The sequence below is a fragment of the Hippoglossus stenolepis genome, chromosome 13 (assembly GCF_022539355.2).
Source record: "Hippoglossus stenolepis isolate QCI-W04-F060 chromosome 13, HSTE1.2, whole genome shotgun sequence".
NCBI lineage: Eukaryota > Metazoa > Chordata > Actinopteri > Pleuronectiformes > Pleuronectidae > Hippoglossus > Hippoglossus stenolepis.
Genome location: NC_061495.1, coordinates 12954624 through 12971923, shown reverse-complemented (window position 1 = coordinate 12971923; position 17300 = coordinate 12954624). Strand labels below are relative to the sequence as shown.

The 17300-nt window shown below is 39.9% G+C and overlaps 1 protein-coding gene across 1 annotated transcript; it reads right to left on the bottom strand.

Annotated features, from left to right (window-relative positions):
* Positions 1 to 1747: 1747 nt before the first annotated feature.
* hat1 (histone acetyltransferase 1) lies at positions 1748 to 15418 on the bottom strand. Its single transcript, XM_035175171.1, has 11 exons — positions 15314 to 15418; positions 13191 to 13262; positions 13005 to 13080; positions 11628 to 11748; positions 7367 to 7543; positions 7100 to 7221; positions 6409 to 6513; positions 5946 to 6052; positions 5386 to 5537; positions 4495 to 4611; positions 1748 to 2454 (listed from the first exon to the last, which is right to left on the bottom strand). The coding sequence occupies exons 1-11, from the start codon at positions 15318 to 15320 to the stop codon at positions 2284 to 2286; spliced, it is 1227 nt and encodes a 408-aa protein (XP_035031062.1). The 5' UTR covers positions 15321 to 15418; the 3' UTR covers positions 1748 to 2283.
* Positions 15419 to 17300: the final 1882 nt, after the last annotated feature.

The window sequence follows — 17300 nt, the reverse complement described above, 5'->3', positions numbered from 1 at the left end:
CAAACACTAATCTGCTTCCTGGAGTCAGCAAAGGTAATCAAGTGACTGGTGAACTTCAAATCAGAGAATTTTCCCAAAATGTCTAACTTTCCCTTTAAGTAAAACAATGTCCTTTATGCATTTGAGTGTTTACAGACAGGTGCGGTGGGACCTGAGGGTCCAGGAAAGAATGTGTGTGAACTGTGGACGGGATAATTAAGCTTCTGTAAACTCAACTGTGTGGTCTCAAGGAGCAAAGAGCGGCTTTCACAACCTTCTGACAACTGCACTGAGGCCTGCAGATCGTCCATACCATGCTCATGCACACAGGTTGGCTCCCCCCCGTCCAGCAGGTATGTGAGAACTGGATGAGCGGCGTCAACATTCTGCATGAAAGTGCGACGGTGGCTCTGTTAAACAGCAATGTGTCGCTAATGGAATTAATGAGACGGTACATAAAACTCATGAGCCTACTAAACAATAATGTCACCTCCCACTAGCAGGTCAGTCGGCTGAGCCTGTGCAGCGCAACGCGAAAATGTGCACTCACGGCAGAAAAAAGCAGAGGAAACTACAGTGAGATGAGGCCCCTTGTGGCCACGAGTGGATTCAATCAATCTGAATTAGAGATATGAAGGGTTCCAAGGTTTTGTCTTGTTTCAAGTGGAGAGGGGAAAAAATTGAAAATTGACCTGGCAGCCTTCATTTAGTGACAATGTGCTAAAGTATCATAAAGTATGATGGGTATTCATCACAGTGATCTGCACAAGCAGGGGCAATACAGTGCCACAAAGGTTTTCAATTGAAAACCATAATACTCATTAGCGTAACACTCAACATCAGCGGCAATCAGAAGTTGCATTAGCTGCGAGAGGGCGCCCGGACAAAATTACATCCCTGCAATGACTAAAACATGTACAACTCATGCTGGGGAATGCATTAATCAGGCCTGCTGGACCAGCTTCAACCTTTAAAGAATTTGTAGGAATATCTCTTTACTGCCTCCTTTACACATCGACTGCATTACGGCCGCGTTTAAGTGGTGAACTGTTGAGTTTCTACAGTTTTCTGCGCAATTTCATTCAATCAGTTTAAGTATCGTGCATGATTAGGGAGGAAAAGAGAATAGGCCGGAATGCTAGAGAAAATAAGCCTCGCTATTCTGTATAAAAAGCAGAATGTAGCAGCGATATGAAACATCTACAATTTGAATTTATTGGATTACTTGCTTAATTAAAATAATTAATTTATCTGAAAAGGGGAATTAAAAATTGTCTGTCAGTCATCTAATCAACTTAGAGTCCACCGGTAATCCATCACTTTGTACCAAACTGAAAAATCTCGAACTGTCTAACTTTTATTGTTGTGAATTTTGTTCATGGTCTACAGAATATGAACCCTCCTGACTCGGCAATCGCCTGACTTTTCCTCTACTGCCATCATGACGTTGACTTTTGTTTTTTCATTTACAAAGCTCTAGATCTATTCGGTAAAGGCATTAATGGTTCCCAGAGGATGAACTGTAAAAACTGAATTTTCATCAAGCGACATCTTCGCGTCAAAACCGAGCAATATTCTTTAATACTTCGTATTTTGACTGCCTCCACACTAAAATCTAGAGCAACATTGTTAACCAACATCTTTTTCTTTTGTCCTTGTTTGTCTCCTATTTTTATTATTCTGTATTTTTTTTATGACGGTATTGAATATTGTGTCCACATTTAGTACAAATATATTCTCAAAATCTTAAAATGAACGAAACCATAAATGACAAAACAAGAATTGCTGTTTTATTTTCTTCTCGTCAACAAGTCTCCGACCATTCGAGGAATATACAAAACCATTTTTTTTTACATTTTCAGTCTGAAGTGCTTCAAACACATTGGGAATTGTTTTAACAAAAGATCTTGTAAAAAATGTCTATTATGGAGAAGAAGCCGTGTTTGTCTGCACGGTGGTGGACGTCCTATCACCTGTGAAATATTCTCATTACATGTCACACGATGTGATTAAACACGTGAGACAAACAGGACGTCTCACCCTCCAGCTGCACTCTTCTCCTCTACTACTGTACCAACATCAGCTGGGAAACAGACGGGCGTATTCCATTGGAACCTATCACTGCTACACCAGTCACTATACATTTGTAACACTCTTGAATTAAAACAGTGATTGTGTCACATCAGGAGAAGCTTCCTCTTGGTTGCAGCTAAAGTCTGTGATGATGTGGGCTTTGTACAGACAGGGCACAGCACCTGAAAGTTGAGAGGGTGGGCTCCGGGCCGGCAGCATCTCACGTTGTGATCAGGCCTGCGTTGCGAGCCTCTCAATGATTCGCCTGTAGTCTTCAACAACAACCTGATAACTCTTCTCCAGCTCCTCGTGCTGCGTCTGAGTGTCCATCTGACCCATGTGGGACACCAGCTCCTCCGGCCGCAGGCACTTCCTCATCTTTGCCAGCTCCCTCTGGTTCTTCTGTAAAATAAATAAATAAAACAACACAGGCACTCGTCAATGAGGTTGTTGAGTCAGATTGATTATTTACTACAGTAGCACAGAAATCTGCAAATTGACAATAGTGGTGCAGTGCCTGTTCTAAACCTGCCTGTTTGCTTGACCTGTGGAGCTACTTCAGAATGAGTCCTTAATATTAGTGAGCCCTCCTTGAACAGTCCTGCAATATACTGTCATTTTGTATTGCTTGCATGCTGGACGTGTTTTATAAACAGTCTATGGAGCAGCACTGACTGCAAGGCCCTGTCTGCCTGTTTTTTCAAATTTGATGATTATTGAACGTATCACATGACCAAATTGCAACAAAACATCTGGGCGGCTGTGGCTGAGGGGTGGAGCGGACGTCCTCCTACCAGAATGTCGGCAGTTTGATCCCAGTCTTCCCCATCTGCAATGCTGAACTGTCCTTGGACAAGATGCTGAAGCCTGAATTGCCCCTCATACGAAAAAAAAAGTGCTGCTAATAGATGCACTGTATGAAGGTGTGTGTGAATGGGTGAATGGCAAACTGTACTGTAAAGCACTTTGAGGGGGGGATCAAGACTAGAAAAGTGCTATATATACAGACCATTTACCTCCCTGGGCCCTTAACAATACACATGCCAAGTGTGAAGCCGATAAGCTGAATGGTTCTCGTAATATGAGAGCTACATACAGGCAGAGATTTCTGGAATTAGTAGATAGAAGGTAGATGAGGTGAAAAAGGTGTTTTTTCCCCATTTACGAGTAGGTACCACTTTATAATAAGTAATAAGGGCCTATACTTTTTACCCTATACTTTGTAGAAGAGAAATGTATCCTTCACAACCTATACCTCGGTAGATAATGGTATAAACATTTGTAAAGAGCTGAGAGGTTCTTGACATGGATGGACGCGTACACGCTCATTCAGTCCAGTGCAATTTACTGCTTGTATGCATACACATGCAGACATGGTCAGCAGGGAATTGGGGGAAAGAGCAGAAAATGTATAATGTCCCTCACATCCACAGAGCAGCAGTCTCTGCCATTCAGCTAACAACACACTGCATCTCCTCGGGGAAGGAAAAATGGTCTGCATCTGGCCACCAGATCTTTCCTTGCCACTCTCCCAAGGAATTCCTGCTCCCTTCTCCACCACATAGGTCTTTTCCATGTCAGATTCTGCCCTTTTTTTTTTTATTTAGACGTGCGGTTCCCCCACTGACAGCTAATTCTCTAATGGCCAGTATGTGAAGTCTTGGCGAGCAGCTCAAAATATAAAACGTCACGAGCAAACAGGATGCAGGGTGTTATGTTGGTGCACACAGATCTAACCAGTATTTCCCACCGACAAGTCTGGTGAAACAGAATCAAAAATTAAGATATTCTGTTCGCCAATCATAAATCTGTTTGACTACATGTCTGAATAGAAAACGTTCGCAGAAAAATATGAGAAAATAACAAAAAAAAGCGATTAAATAAAATTGCACTGTTTTCCTGGTGAAGTTCAAAATGTGCAGCAATAGTAAAGCTCCAGGAGTCTGAATAGTAGAAGCTTTTTGACAAAGTGCTTTAAACACACTTTCATGAAAATTATTACTCCCAAAGAAATGCAAATCCCGACTAATGACATGTGCCTGAATAGAAAAAAGCTCCATCAGCCGCAGAACCACAGGCACCAGGAGCGCCCTATTGTGGCTGAAACAATATGGCACTAATAATCTATCAATTTTCACAGGATCAATTCTTAAAGATTAATTTTTATGCTGTTTTAAAAGGGTAACATAATAAAGAGTGACAATACGAAGCTGTAAGCATGCAAGTGTGCTGTACATGGGCCACTTCGCTTCCTGCACTGAGCAGCTGCAATGTTTCGCTAACAAAAGACTGGATTCTTGTTTGACAGCGACACAGGCAGGTTGACGTGCACATTTATTTGAATACATGAGTAAATCTCTCACTGTGAATCTCAGACCGCATCCAGATTTGACCCCCTCTTCATTCACATGCTGTCTGAAGCTGTGACGATTGAATACTCACCCTGTATGGTCCAAATAGCCTCTTCTTCACCTCCAAACGGTAATCTCTGGCTTTTTCTTCATCGCTCATGTCTGTGGCTCTAAGACGCAGGATTTCGTAGACACGCCTCGCATGTTTCTGTCGAAAGAAAATCACCCACAAAAATGTATGTATGTCAGTATGTTTCAACAGGAAGCTACCACACGTCCCTGCACAATGGCTGCAGGAAATCTATTCAGGGCGTATGATAAAATCAGGCATCTGCACATCTGTTCCAAGAGCAAAGTTTTCTCAAGAAAAGCCACAACTTTTCTATTAATATCACCGAGCTTGATAATCAGCAAAGAAACCGACATGAGATTAAAATGCATTTTAAGGCAAGGATGTGAAACATAGGAATTTTGAAACACAGATAATACTGAAAGTTCTTGTTTTGCCAAATGACAAGAAAATTTATCTTGATGGAAAAGCTGAAAAACTAATTTATAACAATTACATTTGGATGGTCGAACTTCTGCAATACTATGAAGAAAGATTAACAAACTTAAATATATAAATATGAAAAAAAAAACATTTAAATCTTTATTTTGAAACCAACATGGTCAGCTGGCCTTACACTCATTCATAAAGTGAGGTTTCAAAGCAACACAATCAAGAATATTCAATAATTAAATAATCATATATTTACTGTATCAAGAAGAAAAAAAGCCAAACATTTGCTGGCTCCAACTGTTAAACTGTGATGACTTGTTGCTTTTCTGGTTTATATCAGTGTATATCAGCGGTTTTGGACTGTAGGTTGAACAAAACAAGCAAGTGGAAATAATGATGACATTTTAAAGACTCAGCTACTTATCGAAAACAGATGAATTGATAAAAAAGAATGAGTAGAGTTGCAGCTTTATGTGGCACCTTGTTGATTTTCGACTTGTCTTGTGCCTCTTTGATCATGTCAGCTGAGAAGCCCAGGTGCAGCTTGTCCACGGCGAAGGACGACAGGCCCTGACAAAGTTTGACCAACACGTAGTCTCTCAGCTTCACGTAGCTCTCAGAGGGATCTTCAGCTGTAAACATCATACAATTTAAATGTGTTAACTGTGTTGCTCTCATGGTTTGTAAATCATTTACATGACACATGGTGCAATTCAGTACACGTTACTGCTGATATTGTGGCCAGTATGTATACAGAGTTACAGACATATTACAAAATAAAAAACAAATTACTTTGAGGAAACATTGAAGAACTAGAATAGTATTAAGTACTGCTCATACCTTCACCAAGTCTAAATACTCTAATATCTGCTAAATACTAATAAATATCTGCCTGTGATATTCATCCTCTGTCTCTATGCAAACTATTTTGATCCAGCTTGTCTCAATGGACCTTGGTGACACAAGGATCTCAGATTAAATATTTGTCCACGCCTCCTTCAACACAGTAAATGGCATTTAGAAAATAAATTGACGCTCACCTGTGATGTCTTGCACTTTGGGCAGGCTGCAATAAAATCTGTGCACTGCCTCCAGGAGCTGAGCTCCATGACCCTCTCCTTGGAACGGAGGCAGGATCAACATTTGGCTGTTTAGTTAAAGGGTGGAAAGAGAAACAAACAAAACCGATGAGGAAATAAGTTAAACGCTCATAAAATTTATTTATGAGACATCTGAGTCGTTGTCCTTTGATTAAAAGCAGAAAACAATAGATTGTTATACTGATCCATCAATGCATCAAATCACATCACATCAAAAGCTTATCTATAAAGTTGTTTTCAGATACAAATCACCCTGGTTTGGTAATGAAACTAAATCTGCTTGAATGCTTGGCTATATAAGCCAGTAATTTGGGCTCTTTGGGAAGAGGATAAAGAAATGTATAATTTTCCACTCCCTTTTCATACAATAGAATGGGACGGCACGTGCTGCCCCAGCAATTACCTTACACGTGGTCGGGTTTTGTCTGGGTACACGTAGTAATTATAAACTGTCATGTAGCCAACAGTTGCGTAGAGAGTCTCCCCATCTTTATTGTACTTTTCAAATCTGCAGAGAAAACACAAAGGCAAACAGGTCAATTACAGGCACACTCCCAATCCAGTGACCATTTTAGCCCGCGTGTTCCCCTGCCCGCCCTTCACCCCCACAACGTCAGCGTGTTAGAGTAGCCAGGCCCCGATTGGTACACCTGCTACAGCCTGAATACATTATGCACTTAATTGGAGTACTGCAACTTAGAGGAAGAGAAGGGACTGGAGGAGGGACTGAGCTCCTCAAAATCACTTCAGTCCATTTTGCCCATTGTCGGTATTAATAGGTGCCAGGGTAAAGAAAACACTGGCAGAGGCTCTTTTTACTGTTAAGACATTGTTCAGTGTTTCAAAAGACAACAGTATTCAATTCAGCTCTTGCCCCTGAAAAATCTGAAAAGGGCTTTTGGCACAAAGGAAGCCTCTTGCCTGATCAACAATTCTACTACAGGGGAAATATAATCAAACTGGCCGGGTAATTGGTCACAAGCGCCTCAAAAGGGGGCTTTGTTTTTCAATGACACAATAAAGGCCTTCGCATAGGGGTGGGTGCCAGAGGGGTGGTGGTGGGGGGGTTGATGTCAATTAAGAAGGGCACTCACACAAGAAAGAAGTCCCAACGATCATCGTCTGGGTCGATGAAGCTGGCCGTCTCTATGAACCACATGAGGAAGGTCTGCAGGCGCTCGTGGTACTCTAGGAATCCTGGGCAGGTGATATCAGCCTGGGGCCAAAACGGCACAAAGCGGCAGTTAAGAGTTAAATCTCACCCGTCCTGTCTGATTTGCAACAACTACAAAAAGTTAAAAACTATGTTTAGAATCCAAACTGCTTGATCACGCAGGCCAGGCGGTAAGTGATGTTCGTACCTTGTGAATCTGGTACGTGAGTTCTCCGGCCTCCTCGCTGTGGACTGTGTACGTGTGAAGCAGGGTGCCGAAGGGCTTGAAATTGGCCTCCTTCTCCAGGAGTGAGATGAAATCGTCTGTGTTGCAGGTGAATCCAGCGGGAACGATTTCACGGATCTTCCCTTCAACCTCATCAGGCTGGATAACGTCATGTGAATGAATTTAGAAATAAAGAAAAAGATTAAAAAAGGGGGCAACCTACAGTGGTATATCTTTGTTAAGATGCGTTCAGATGTGCACTGAACTTCCTGAAATTATCCTGAGGTGCTGTATGTGAGAACACAAATATCCAAGTCAGTGGCTGCAGACAATCTGCACAGCTTTTTCTGCCAGACCCCAGTAAAAACTCTGGATTCTGTCCAAATGAGCCCTTAAGTTAAAACTTGAGCAAAACTGAGAAAACTAAAAGAATTGAAAAATGTCAGGATGAAAAAAGGTGCCATATACATAGAAGAAGCTGAAAAAAGATATCAACATGGAAAACAGCAAGATTCAAGAGCTTTTGGCGATGAGGACCGACGGCGGAGTTGCTGTGCTATAAACAGAAAACACATGATTTCAGCAGTGGAATTTATATGTCATATCCTGCCTTCTGCATGCTCTACCCAGGTGCCACCCCTCGCCTGAACGTTCCGGACACTTTCCTGTTGTTGTGATCGTGTCTGATCTGCATGAAGGCCTGCGTTGATAATGTGTGAAAGACAAAGTCCGGAGAAAGTCCAGACCCAATTGTCCAGACACTTTCTGGAGTTCCTGCCTAAAAAAAGCTTAAGACATGTGTTTAAATATATTCTGTGTTGTACACACTGATTTCATGTTCACAGAAATGACTGACTGAATTATGAAAGTCTGCAAAAAAAAAGGTGCACAATAACAGTGGAAGCTTAGATGTTTTGTGGTGATGAAAAGAAAACCATTAGGCAATTAAAACTGTCAGCTGAGCAGAGACCACAGCAGCCTCCTCCCCCTCTCCCGGTGAAAAGACCACTTAAATCAGTACATTTACTACTTATGTTAAACCATGAATATGTGATGAAGTTGCCACAATAAAAGCATTTCTGCGTCTCACTGGGAAATAAAATCTTGTGAATTGATCTCAACTTAACAAACCTTTGGGGCCATCCATAATAGAGGCCTCTCCTCTAATCCTGCCAAGTGAACCCAATCAAATGAATTTGCCCCTGCGTTTTTCAAAGAGCCTCAGAGACAAAGGGGCCCTACCCTTGGACTTTTTACTCAGTGCAACGTGTGGTTAGTTCAGCTGTAATGTTTGCATTGTATCCATTTCCACAAGGATTGACATGAGAACACTTTGCTGAGCAGCCCTTTCACACCATTTACATGTGTGATGGGCATTATTTCGGCACAGAGACCCTCGCTGCTCAGCATTGAAAACTGGGAAATGAAGACGGTCTGAGCAAAATGCACTACAAAAGGCTAATACAACATACTGCTAATTCCCCCCTTTCAGACATCAGCTAATATCTAACTGGAAGTAATGCACCTGCAGCTGAATGCCTCTTAACCATTGTAATTGTTCAGCCACATTTCTAAGGAACAAGGAGCGTACTTAAAAGGCCATGGACAAACAAGTCCCTTTGTCCCGGCCACTCTCCTACATACTAGACACTAAATTGCACAGCCTTCCAGAATAGATGCCTTAGTTTGGCATGAATATAACTTAACAATCTCCCTTCAGAACACTTTGTTAATGTCTTTGATTTCCAACAAAAAGAACAAAGGGACATCAAACTATCTAATTTGTTGTGTTGGTATTATTTCCTTGCTTTAATCGACTTCAAAGACCAAACCACTATCAAGATTTACAGTAATTGCTGTTCGCTAATTAAATTAATTGTAGAGTATCGATTTTAAATTTGAAACATGTTTGTACATCTGCATATAACCACGACAAACACCACAAAGGCTCCGGCACTAAGATCAGCATTTCCTATGAGAGGTGCAGTCATACGTGTTTTCGACTGATTTAAAGGAAACGAGGTGATATTTGATTATCGTCTCGTATCGACATGGCAGCTGCATAAACTCCAATCTCTGCCTCCCCTCGCTTCTCTTCTCTCACCAGCTGCACCGCACCCCGACCATCCACGCACACTCAGAGACAAACACTCTTCAGACGCAGCCTGAACTCTGCTGCTCCCTCGCTCCCTGCCTCTACACCAGCTGCACTCAAACCCTTAACAAGGTGAACACTCAGGGGTCAACGCTCAACAGTGAAGCAGTAGCGGCGCAGAGAGACAGTGAGGTAGCCATCGCGTTTCGGTTTGAATATCAGCTTCAAACTATGTTCCTAAAAAAAGTCTAATGGCTCTCTTTATGTTTAAAACCAGTAAATTGGGTTCCTTCTTTATTTTGGAGTTGCCAGAGATGAGTGATGTGGTGCTCATCACTCCCGGATCAGGCAGCACCATCAACTTTATATGGGCTAATTCGTAATCTGAGTGCATCCACAGAAATATCAAATCCTGCTCCCACTTCCACCAGTTGAAGTCCACATTGTCCAGTATTGGGCCCCCTGCCGTCTCCACACAGGACAGATGTCCCTGGGCTCAATCATCTGACCTCAATAGGGGCCCTGGCTAATTCTTGCACGTTTTCTGCATTGACTGTTTCAGGAAATATTCAAAGCAGCCAGTGGCCTCTTGTGCCGGAGGAACCAGGACAAGTATTTCGCTTAACTGTCCGTTTTTGTCCAAATACTGGCTGTTGATATGTAAATTCTTCGGTCTGGCAACTACAAAAAAAGTTGTACATACCAAGCAATGCTCTCTCTCACAGGAACACTGAAACTACAGAGCCATTAACTGACCGATTAATCAATAAAGTAATCAATATATGAACCGGGTGTCTCCGTTTAAAAAAGTGGAATCTAAATCAGTTTACAGAAATTCACCCTCAAAGGTTTTTCTTCATCGTTGATGCCTTCAACAACAATTCCCTCCTGGAAATGTATATACAAGACATCCAGCCGTGTCACATTACTCCTCCTGCTGATTCAATCACACAAACCTCTGAAAAAAATCAATGTCTCATGTAAGACCCCACGTACGAAACCATTTAAAACCCTTCTCTTCCGACGGGGAGGAGTAGGATTAGTGTCCGCGGACACAGGGGACCGTGGTGGGATGAGATTTAGTCTAACAAAACAGGAGATTTCTGACGGGAATAATATCACCCCCCAGAGAGGGCACGAGTTACTTCAGCAAGTGAAGAAACAAGAAACTACCACAAAGTGAATACAAAAGACCAGAGGACTAACTAAAAATAAGTGATCGCACTGCCAGTAAAAACTAACAGGTGTTTGTCTGTCAAAGTTAGTTGGATTAATAAACACAAAATTATACATGACATCGGGTATTGAAAAGTAACATTTACTCAACTATATTTAAAATACATAAAATACTTTTGGTCAACAATTTACAACATTTTTCAATAGTGAAACATGGTGGAGGTAAGAGGGCTGTTTTGACAGTGAAAATGATATTGATACACATGTTACTCATATTAAGTCTATTCTCCATCATCAGTTGTTAGAAATGCCTCTCGGGTGTGGGTGGGTTGGAATGAGCTTGGTTATTGCTGTCATTTGTCAGTGTTACCAACGTCTGTGCAAAACTAATAAAGAGATTGGGTTTTTTTGTCCTAACTTTCTTTTACAACAGGTTTCAAATCATCCAGAGCCTGTTGCAGAAAAGAATCCCCACAGGATGAGGCTGCCACCACCAGGCTTTACTGTGGGGTAGGTGTGTTTCTGCTGATGTAAAGTGTTTAGTTTATGCAAAATATGTTTACTATGCTGCCCAAAAAGCTCTGATTTGGTCTCATCTTGTATTTTGGGAAACTCCTTCAGCAACTATATAGGCCCCTTCAGAGTTCACAGACCTCATGATGGCCTCCATCACAAGCATCTTCCTCAAACAGACGACAGCTTGGCCATCCTATTTTCAATTTGTCTCAAGATATAAAACGTCTTGTATCCTCCCTGATTGGTATATTTGGAATTGCTCATAGTAAACAAGTGTTTTTTTACATGCAGCAAACCAAGAGCAACATCAGCATCCCACTGGATTCGTGTTATCAGCCACTGGATGATTGATGATGACAAGCGCCCAACATTCACCCACTATGCAATTAGTTTTCCAGTTGTAAAAAAATTAAGCGAGACGACAGCCTCTAAATTATAAAGAAAAGCATGTCCTACCTCCACACACTCAAAAGTCTCAGTAACTTTTGAGGAGTATTTCACTTTGAAGATGGTGCTCAGGTTTCCGGCCGTGTAGAAGAGCTGTATCTGAAGACCTTTGTATCCGAAAGCGACCTCACTGCAGAAAAGGTGATTGACATTGTTTAGAAACCTTGTGAGGTTAAACATGCAACAATCTTCAAAGACAAAATGATAAAACAGCTGGTTCATGAAATACTTGGAGGACAAAAACATCTGACTATTCTTATTCAACAAAATTTAATATAACCATTGAGTGGATGACCAATGTTTGCGGTAGGTCTGGCCATGGACTGTATTTCAGACATGTTGCATTGTTCCCTTCACCACATCGCTGGCAGTTTATAGCAAAATAGATTTCATCATTATGCCATGTGTGATTGAGCTTTACTAGCAATTACGCTCGCTGAAATAATTAATGCCCTAATTAGTGAGTTCCCTTTGAGCTGATTGCAGCAAGAGCAAAAATAACCAATCCTAGTTCTGACTAATTTGGAAATGCAATTTGGAGCGTAACGAAATGCTGCTGTAAGCCTACACACAGACACAGGTGTCACTGCCAACAACAATGTCAGGATCAATAACAACGCCTCACATATTAGGACAATAAAGTGAATAAACTTGAAAGACAGGCCACGTGTTCGCTGACACAACATACTTCAGTTCATGTCAGAAAAGATGATAAAATATAATAATGTAGAGGCAGGTTTCTTATTTAAAAGCTCTCAATACTAAAGGCCTAAGAAGAAATATGAAAATAAAATATAAGAATAATTCATGATGGATGAAACATATGTGAAAACAGAAAAGCTGTAGCGTTGACAGGTCAGATCTGGGGATTATGTTTTCTGTTAATATAATTAAAGAAATGGAAAATTCTGTCAAATCCATGGGTTACAGAGAAAAGCACATGTTTTAAAGGTTGCTGAGGGAAATCAAGTCTGTTTTTGATGAGTCTGCCTTTTCATTTATGAAGCATGTACAAATCTGTAAAGGAATAGTGTGACATTGTGTGAAATATATGGATTTAAATGAGGGTCAAAGAGATTGTAAAGTAGCTTGTAAAATAATGTTCACAAATAATTAAAATGTCTGTAAATGTAAATAAACATTTGTAAACATTACTTTACAAGCGCAAAAGTGGTTTGACCCTAATTTGAGCCCAGGGAAATATGGGTATTCACTCTTATCAAGAGAACAATGAGTAAGAAACACATCAAAATAATGTCTGTGCATCAACTACAGAAATTAAGTTAGGGAAATATAAGCTATGTGACGAAATTTCTTTTTTTGCACGGTGCTTTGTTTCTCTATCAATATAAAAAGTTACATCATTATAAAAAAAGAAATACTCACTCGTCTCCAAAGATTTGGTGGCTGTACTCTGGGTGGAATGTGGTGCCATCATCTTCAACATCTTCAGGAAAGCGAACTGACAGGAAAGAAGATGAGGCGCAGTTAATTAAAACGCTGTCATTTTACTCATATAACGATATTATATATTTTACAAGACATATGAAATATAGAAAAACACTAACATACCAAGCTTCAAACAGATGGCTTCATTGGTGTCACACTTGTATTCCGCCAGTTTTTTCTCCATGGTATTTACAGCTGAGGAATCAAAGTTTTTTTTATTAGTTGTTTGAAAGGACCCACTTTCTATGTCTCCATATTATCTCAAACATCTGCAATGATCAGTCAATTAATTGATACCTTTATGACAAATCTTAGAACATAGGACAAGATGGTGAATATCCGTTGTACGTTTGAAGGTCTTCTGCACAATTTAAGTAACCAATTACCATTAGATGTTAGCAGGTGACTTCAGTTGTTCACCTAAGCATCATCAAGTGTGTTAACTTTGTAATCAACGATACAGGCCGAACGTGCGGGTATGCTGAGGCTAAAGGCAACTATAATAAAAGTTGCATTTATTTGATGGTCCACTCCCCAATTTTAATTCTGGGAATTTTATGTTTTCCATTTTCATAAATGATAGTGAAATGAACATTTTTGGAGTTAGGACGGTTGTTAAAGCAAAACGAGATAAACTATACAGTGCTTTGGGGAAAAAATTACTCTAGAAAATAATCTAGAGATTAACTGATAATGAGAATAGTTGTCAGCAGCAGCCCAATTTAACTGTCTGTTTCATGCCACACAGTACCAGTGATACAGTTTACAACACTTACTTTAATATCAGCGGCTTAAGGCATTGAAACCCTTGACTAGTTGGACATAATCCTTTAATGAACAGGATCAAGAAATATAGCTGTGTTTAGACTGTATAAATCAAAACTCTGCCGAAGACTGGCGGTAGAGACATAAATGCCTTTGGTATAAGAAATTATTCATACAATAGTGAAGATTCAACCTGATTTAAATAGGACCTGATATAGGTTTTGTTTAGGATCAGGGATTAAAATGACCCCATGGATGATATTATCAACAATCTCTACTGTCACCTTGGGCTGATCTTTTTTTTTCTTTCATTTTTGACAATGAGCTGGTTATACTCTAAATTAATTATTTTGTCCCTAAAAATGGCTAATATATTCAGTCCACCTTGTTTAGCCAGTTTTATGTCCTATTATCAAATGTTGGTTGGGTCTGAACAATTTGCTAACAGTAGACAATCACTTTACATTGACATAAAGCAAATCCTCAGATTAAAGAAGCTGGAGCCACTGGATGTTTGTCGTTTCTGTTGATAAACAGCAGAATTGATTTATAAACTGTCAATATAGCCACGGTCTTGTTTTTTTGGTGATCACCTGAAACTCCAATAGTCATAAACTTGTTGCATTGGCCTCATCTGTGCTTTTCACTGAGTAACACAGAATACGCTGATGTGCCTCAGATAGATAGATGGATGGATAGACAGACAGACAAATAGAAGGATAGATAGATGGATAGATGGATAGATGGACAGACAGACAGACAGACGGATAGATGGATAGATGGATAGATGGATAGATAGATGGATGGATAGATAGATAGATGGATAGATAGATGGACAGACAGACAGATAGATAGATAGATAGATGGATAGACAGACAAATAGAAGGATAGATAGATGGATAGATGGACAGACAGACAGACAGATAGACAGATAGATAGATAGATAGATAGATGGATAGATAGATAGATGGATAGATGGACAGACAAACAGATAGATAGATAGATAGATAGATAGATAGATAGATAGCTTTGAGTGCCCTCCTCTCAAACTTAATATCTCAGGATTAACACCCAAATGTGCTGGAATAATAAGGAGTCAGGTGTTTGTGTCAGATGAGGTAGCATCAGCTGTTAGCTCAGTATATTAGCAATGTGTCGTGTGAGAAAACACATTGACTCGCACATTAACATCACTGAGCACACGCCGAGTGATTGAAACACACATTCAACTTGAAACCCAAGCGTTACACAAACACATGAACACAATACACGCCATGGCAGCCTGCTAGCATGCTACTGTTGTTAGCAGGCAGGCCCCCATTGCTGTCATTGCAGCGTTAGCTAGCTTAGCTCGCTGGACAGAGCACAACGCGATTCACAACTACCAGCGGTGTTAAAGCAGGACTGACGCAGAGTGGTCTGTGAAAACACATTAAAGCACAGACAGGACAATAAAGGCGTGGACGCATTTAGCTGCTTACCCGCCATTTCTGCTCTCTGTGTACTACGGAGCTCTGTTGTCCCAAAAGACCCGCGGAATCGGAACCACTTCCGGGTCCTCGTGTTTCCGCGGAAACAGGATGTAGTTTTTTTTTAATGGCGCTTGTAGATTTCAAGATTTTGCCACATATTAACTCTTAAGTGTGAATAAAACCGGGATGTATGTATGGAATAACATTTATAAAAATCAACAAATAATGATTAAATAAATTTACACACAAAAATTTAGGACCGCAAATAACAATTTTCCCAGTAAAACAACTAAGAAAATATCCATCACAATTTTCCACAGTCCAAAGTTTTGTCATCTAGTCATTTAGTGAACTTGTTGTTTTAATACAAAGGCTAATATTAGTGAATATATCCTTCTACAATGGCCGATAAGTAACTTCTATAATAAATGCTATGAAGGTGTTGATAGTTTAGAAAAATCTTCCTTTATTCAATCTTCTGTCCAGCCATCCCCCCCACACACACACACCCTCTCTTGGTACTCAAAAAATATGAAATACATAATTGCCAAAGATGATATTGAGTCAAAGAAGCCTGTTACACGCATAGTATGTAATTAGCATTAGTAAGCTAACACTAACCATATTAGAGATGAAAAATACATATCAAGACACATTAAGATCATGGAAAGAAAGACAAGGTTATTTTACTGTTACAATTATCAACTAAAATACAGGATAACAAACTTGAATGCCATTGGTTACTGTTTTGTGTTTGCTGAGTGAAAGCAGTGAAGTTTTGGTGTTTAACTGAAATACCATTTTTTTTATTTCTTCCCTGTTATAGTAGAAAAAGAGTGAAATCAAAGTATTTGAAAGGTAACTCGTAGCTCTGATTACTGTGATGCAAATGTGGGATAAAAAACTAATTTTTGATAATAGTTGGTAAGAAAAAAATTTACTTCTTCCTTTGGGTTACAGTAAAGCTTTATCTCAGCAAAATGGGCAGAAATTGAATCTCTGGGGGAATGTGCAATTGTGAGCATCCCTCTGAGCTCTGGTAATGCTGTGCTATCATCCAAGCCTCAGCTTTTCTGTCCTGCAGGAGCACCAATGAATGATCTACCCCATCATATTTAAGCCACTGTAACTTTACCTCTACTACACTGTCATCACTAGATTATCCCCTTCCTGAACAATAACATACCTTTACAATCCTTGGGCAACAACTTGTGTCCGCATGGAGTCAGAACATGCTGCTTGATCTCTGAACTTCAAACTACAGTCGTTTAGACTTCTGTTCTGCAACTGCAGGGAATGAGAAGATAGAATGCTGATGTGCCAAAGTGGTTTGTTATGTGTGTCTGAATTATTGAGTTATTATATCTGAGTACACATTTTACTGTATATGTTTCTGTATGTTACTACATATATTACTACATATGTTGATGTATATAGTTCTATATATGTTGCTGTTAATATTACAGTACAGGTTGCTGTGTATATTACTAGATATGTTGCTGCATATGCTACTGTATAGATATCTGTTTATGTTGCTGTATGATACTACATATGTTGCTGTATATATTACAGTAGATGTTGCGGTGCATATTCCTGCATATGTTCCTGTATATTTTACTACATATTGCTGTACATATTAATGTTTATATATATTCTATATTTTTGTATATACTGCTGAATATGATATTGTATATATATTTTTGCATATGTTACTGTGGATGTTGCTGTATATTATATGTGACTGAATATATATCACTGTATATATTGTAGCATATAGTACAATATACTGTATATCTCTGTACCTTACTGAATATGTATGATTGTAAATATATATATATAATATATATATTTCTGCATATTATCAACATGCTGAATCAGAGCAGCTCAATGAACGGTTACCTCGCGTGACCCGGGCAGACAGGAAATGCACATTTTCAGACCAACTTTCTCCAGAAACGCACGCACGCACACACACACACACACACACTCGCCCTCC